The 6,139-nt window shown below is 48.4% G+C and overlaps 1 protein-coding gene across 1 annotated transcript; it reads left to right on the top strand.

The window, feature by feature from the left end:
- Window positions 1-3,980: 3,980 nt before the first annotated feature.
- Window positions 3,981-5,492, top strand: LOC139054537 (uncharacterized). The gene has a single exon (XM_070531640.1). The coding sequence runs from the start codon at window positions 3,981-3,983 to the stop codon at window positions 5,490-5,492; it is 1,512 nt and encodes a 503-aa protein (XP_070387741.1).
- The last annotated feature ends 647 nt before the right edge of the window (window positions 5,493-6,139 follow it).

The following is a 6,139-nucleotide window of genomic DNA, read 5'->3' as shown; positions in this document are numbered from 1 at the left end:
GGATTCCTTCAAGTATCTGCGACATTTTCTTCTGAAAGAACTCTGGTGCTGATGTTATTCCAAACGGCAGTCTTTGAAAACAGTATCGCCCAACTGGCGTTATGAACGTAGTTAACAACTGGATTTCGGGCGACAACTTAATTTGAAAGAAGTCAGAGTTGGGGTCCAACTTCGAAAACACAGAGGCCCCACTTAAAAGACCGAGGCTATCATCCACTGTCGGCATGACATAGCGCTCGCGAAGTACACTTTTGTTTAATTGCGTCAAGTCAACTCAAATACGAACCGCTCCAGATGGTTTGAGTACTGGCACGATTCCTGCACACCATTCTGTTGGTTCATCTACTTTGCGGATCACACCATCTCGCTTAACTCATCTGCTTAACTCACCATCTGCTTAACTCACCATCTGCTTAACTCGGTCACGCAAGGGTAAGGCTATGCGTCACACAACATGAATTGCAAAAGGTATCGAGTTTGGCTTTGGTCTGATTTTGTATTCTCCTTTTATCGCTCCTAGACCACTGAAAAGCTGCTGGCAGGAAGCTTCAACGGCTGTTGCGCTACTGACCGAGTCTGCCAATTTAATAACTTCCAGAGCCTCAAGCGCTGGGAGATCCAAAAGTACGGAGCATAATGGTGAGACCACGTACACGATTTGCTGGACAGTGTTTTGTTTCCACTAGATAGTGGCATGAAACTTTCCCAAAACATTCAGTGGCTCATTCGACGGGTCTGTTAGGATTAGGTTGCACTTTTCTAGCCTGGTAGGCAAACCAGGAAATGTTGAGGGCACAATGGAAACTTCGGCACCGGAATCTACTTTAGCGAACACCGGAGTGCCGTTAATGACGACCTGTGCATACCAAGAATTAGAGTACTCCCCGTTCCCCGCGCCAACAAAATACCCCCCACCACCCCCCCCTTGTCCATATGGAGAGATGAAAGTTGTACCTTCTTTCCATCACGTGCAGCCTTTTTCCGACATACAGCTGCAAAGTGTCCGGAACAACCGCAGTAGTTGCATTTCGCTGCTTTTGCTGGGCACGAGGCTCTGGGGTGCGCTCTTTGACCGCAGTTGGGGCATGACGTGGGGGTGCCTGGTCGGTAGGACTGTGCTCTGGGGTGCCAATCTTGTATTCCAGGTGAACAGTTCTTTGATGAGTTGCCCTTGCTTGTTGACCGCGTCAAGATTGCTGGTTGCCCCTACCAAAAGGTTCGTTGTCGGTTTCTCGCAGTTGCTGCTGATGTCGTTGGACGGTCTCCATTAAGCGCACTTTTGCCAAAGCGCTGGCAAGAATCAAATTCGCATCCATTTGAAGCGACTCGGAGAGCTTAGCATCCCTGAGGCCGACCACGAACCTGTTGCGAATCATGCGCTCTTTTTCCTTGTAGTCGCACCGGTCCGCCAGCGTGTGCAACGCGGTAACGAAAAGGAATTTTCCGGTGGTGTGCAGTTTTCAGTGGTCACGCAGTGTTTGCTGGTGCGAGTGTCACCCGACAAGGTTATGAGTTTGGAGCTCGGAAGCTATGGTCAGGAGATTCCTTGTTGGTGTTTCGTAATTCTCCTCGCATGGTCGGGGCATGTTGCAGAAGCCACGGTGTGCTTTTCTCGTCGCGATGATAGATTGTATATACAAGCGCTGATCCAGCAGGAGGGAACATGTAACCAACAAATGGAGGGCTCAGGAGAGCACCTGAGAATAATAGTGTTTTAGTAGAACGTGTTGTCGGTCCACTCCATTCCAAGTTGGCCAGCTAAGCCACAGCTGAGCGGCAGGCGATTTTCGCATTTAGGTTAGCGTAGTGGAGTTAACCTTTCGTAGTTGCACCGCCCTCTGGCCAAATTCAGGGTAATGAAAAAAAAATAAAAACACCGATTGATCACTTTTATAAATTAAATCGAACACATATAACTTATTTGTCCATGAAGTATCTAGACATGCGCTTGTAATGCATTACCGGACTATTTTATCCAGTGGAAATAAAGCGCCAACTTGGGGAGCGCCATGTGATAGCCAGCGAGCTTGCTTTCTGTATCCAATCCAATCCTTTCTGATGCCAACGCTAGCCAGCGGGCTGTATGCTCCGCTCAGGCAGCTTGTAAACGGACCATGTTTGTCGCTCCACTAGCTTGCTTGAGGCTAAACAAAGGGCGCATGTGCATTCACGCTTCTCCACTCAGCTGCTGAGCGGAGCAGGGTGTTCCGTAGGTTGGGGCCGCCGAGGCTGGTGTATGCCAGGGAGTGTTCCCATAGACAGCTCCCCTGGCATGCGCGGCGGTGTCTTGCAGGGTCGAAATACTTTAAAGGCACCTGCGCCCATGATCTTTCTTTTGTCTCGGTACAGTGGGCACGATTAACCAGAATATGGAGGGCATCTGGTACAGTCACGAATGCGAGTGATGTGGCATATATAGCTTGTGTTGCCGGGCGTATGTAGTGATACCAAAGTTAGCTGTAAGAACTGTATGCACAATACGCTTTGTTACGGTACCTTAATAGAATGGCTCCAGAGGACATTGTAGGTACGTTTTTTCGTACCACGTCTAATCCTATCTAAAGGAGTTTTATAACACGGGAATCACGCGACTCGTTAGTCAATAGGACAAATGTCTAAATTCTCATGAAGACTACTTTTAAATAAAGTACCCTGTTGTTCGCTCATTCATTTGACTTGCCCTCATATATCTTGCAGAACTCCTGCTTTTTATACGTGCTCTCTGTCGCGACTATAACTTCGGTGCAATTACAGTGGAATCTCGTTGATACGATTCTCATGGGCACCGAAAATAAAAACGTATTATCCAAAAATCGTATTATCCAAAACGGACTCCAAAAGATCGCGAATAATACATACTTGGCACAGAACTTGCTTTTATTAAAGCACTTTAAAATAATCCGTCACTTTGTGCTGCACTTTTTGCTTTTCGAGGTCCTGCAGCAAGCTTTTCTGGAACTCGTAAAAACGAGTAGCAGTTTCCTTGCTGAGCTCCACAGACGCGACAAAGCCACGAAGCCCGTCCAAAGCTTCGAGAGCATCGTCAGTATTTAATGGCCGACGATCGCTGCTGCAATCTCCGGCGTCTTGGTTGTCATCGTCGTCGCTCTCCTCTTCAGCGGTAACATCTGCAATGATGTCTTGGATGGTGTGCAATTCACATGTCGCCAGTTGGTCGTCCGCCGATACAAACTCTTCCGGAGACGCGTCGACATTGAGGTCACCCCAGTCCGGGATGTCAATCTCTGTGCCGTCATCTCCATTTTCCTCAGTATCGCCAGGTGCACAAAAAAAGCCACACTTCTTGAAGCAGTTGGCGATGGTGGTGTCAGGTTTGACGCGATCCCATGACATCGCCAGAAAATGGATGGCATCAAGAAGATCCACCTTCAAGCTGGCATCTTTCCGGTCAATCTTGGCCAAAAAGCGTCTGATCAACAAGCTCCTAAAGTGAAATTTCGTGTTTCTAATGATTCCTGCATCTAGGGGCTGCAAGTGGCTGGTGCAGTCGGGCAGCAGGAAAATTACTTTTACGTTTTGCAGCCACGAAGGATCGACAGGGTGCGCGGCACAATTGTCGAGAACCAGAAGAATTCTACGGTTCGCGGCACGCATCCGGGCATCCAGAAATGTGAGGAACTCTGTGAAAAGGGCTCCGGTCATCCATGCCTTCTTATTCGCTTTATAAATGACAGGAAGGCGTGGGTTACGCGAAAAGCAGCGTGGCTTCCAGTATTTGCCAATGACAGTAGGCTTGAGCTTTTCGGTTCCATCAGCGTTGCAGCACAACAATACGGTGACTCTTTCTTTGCTTTTTTTTCCGCCTTGACACGTCTCACCTGTTATGCTGAGACTTTTCTCGGGCTGAAGATTGACGAACAACCCAGCTTCATCTGCGTTGAGCACGTGGGCCCGGCTGCTGTGCTTCAACACAGCACGCTAATCCGCTGATGTTCTACATGCAGGTGTCACTTCCCACGATGATCTACGTTCTGTTCCCTGCCCTGGCTATGGTTCTTCTAGACGCACCCCAACCGCATCCTCCCTGGCATGTCGACCACGACACAACTGCTTTCTACAGCCCAATGAATGCCACCATCACTTCCAGACTGTTGACACCGTCCATGTGTCTGGCAGCGCCACTGTTCCCGGCAGCGTCACTCGATTTGCGGCTGGAATACCTATCGCCACCAACATCAATTCGCCCATCCGATATAAAAGAGCAGGCGCGCACGGAGGCGTTTTGTGGGCCCGGCTGCTGTGCTTCAACACAGCACGCTAATCCGCTGATGTTCTACATGCAGGTGTCACTTCCCACGATGATCTACGTTCTGTTCCCTGCCCTGGCTATGGTTCTTCTAGACGCACCCCAACCGCATCCTCCCTGGCATGTCGACCACGACACAACTGCTTTCTACAACCCAATGAATGCCACCATCACTTCCAGACCATTGACACCGTCCGTGTGTATGGCAGCGCCACTGTTCCCGGCAGCGTCACTCGACTTGCGGCTGGAATACCTATCGCCACCAACATCAATTCGCCCATCCGATATAAAAGAGCAGGCGCGCACGGAGGTGTTTTGTGGGCCCGGCTGCTGTGCTTCAACACAGCACGCTAATCCGCTGATGTTCTACATGCAGGTTAGTAAATCATACAGTCTTTTCACGAAGCGTTCAAGTAATTACTTTCTACTGCAGCTGCCGGGCCCACATTGCTGCCTTTCCATTGTTGTTCACTGTTGTGATGTTATTCGCTCTTTATTGTTGCTGGCGGGTGACATCGAAACTAACCCTGGACCTGATAGTCAAGCCGTACTAAAGGAACTTAAGAGCCTATCCGCAGGTCAATCGCAACTGATCACCGAAATTCAAGGCCTCAAGTCTCAGTTACTAACAACTGACAAAGCAATATCCGACCTGAGCGTGCGCATGACGAACCTGGAGACCCACTACCAAAACCTAATCCCCTTGCGTTCTGATATAGAAAGCGTGAAGAGTGATGCTACCCGTGCAGCACACACAATTCAGAGGCTGGAAGCGCGTCTTGATGATGCCGAGAATCATTCTCGGCGCAACAATCTAATTTTTTATGGTATTGATGAATCTTCAGGGTCAGAGTCGTTCGCGCAATCGGAGCACATAATCATTGACCAGTGTCGCAAACATATGAGCATCACTCTTGACCCAAAAGAAATCGAGCGCGTGCACCGCTTGGGCAATCGTGCAGCTAATCGTAACCGCCCCATAATAGTGAAGTTCACCTTTCATAAAACAAAAGATCTTGTTCTCTCTAACGGCCCTAAATTCAAAGGAACAAACTTCAGTGTTGGCGAGGATTTTACGCGTCCTGTTCAATTGGCCCGCGGACACCTTCTTTCATTCGCAAAAAGCAAATCAGCACCTTACTCCCTGCGCTTTAAAACTCTGTTTATGGGTAATAAGCGCTATGTTTTTGATGAACGCACACAGAGTGTGAAAGAATTGCAATAGCAGCCAACTCGACGCGGGAAACGCCCTACGGTATCGACACGAGCTAACCTCTACCTTTCCGTAATCTTTGCCAACGCACGCAGCTTCCTTCCTAAACGCGATATTTTGTCTAACCTCGTGTTGTCGTCTAACAGTAATTTGCTGATAATAACTGAAACCTGGCTCACTGACGATATTACCGATACTGAGGTTCTTGCTGACTTGCCGAATTTCTGCCTTTTCCGGAAAGACCGCGAAATCTCACGAGGTGGTGGTGTGCTAATCGCCGCGCGTCACCATTTATCGTGCACGCTTGCAACCATTGAGACTGACTTGGAAATAATATGGCTAATCTGCCGCGCTTCACCACAGACTGTTCTCTTGGGCGCTTGTTACAGACCACCACATAACACTCCTGATTTTTCGCATAAACTTAATAACATCTTGAGCAAACTTAGGGAAAAACACCCTAACGCAGAAATCCTGCTTTTCGGTTGCTTTAATTTTCCGCAAATCAACTGGACTAACAATAGTGCTTTAATCATAGGCAATGAAGCTGCTAAAGAATTTGTTAATGTGTGTCTTAATTTCAGTTTAACTCAACTTGTGCTAGAGCCTACGCGGGTTACAAAAGACACATCTAATGTACTCGACCTCATACTAAGCAG

This window comes from Dermacentor albipictus, chromosome 1 (assembly GCF_038994185.2).
Source record: "Dermacentor albipictus isolate Rhodes 1998 colony chromosome 1, USDA_Dalb.pri_finalv2, whole genome shotgun sequence".
NCBI classification, from domain to species: domain Eukaryota; kingdom Metazoa; phylum Arthropoda; class Arachnida; order Ixodida; family Ixodidae; genus Dermacentor; species Dermacentor albipictus.
Note: the sequence above shows the minus strand (reverse complement) of the source record. Positions and strands in the feature narration are given on the sequence as shown.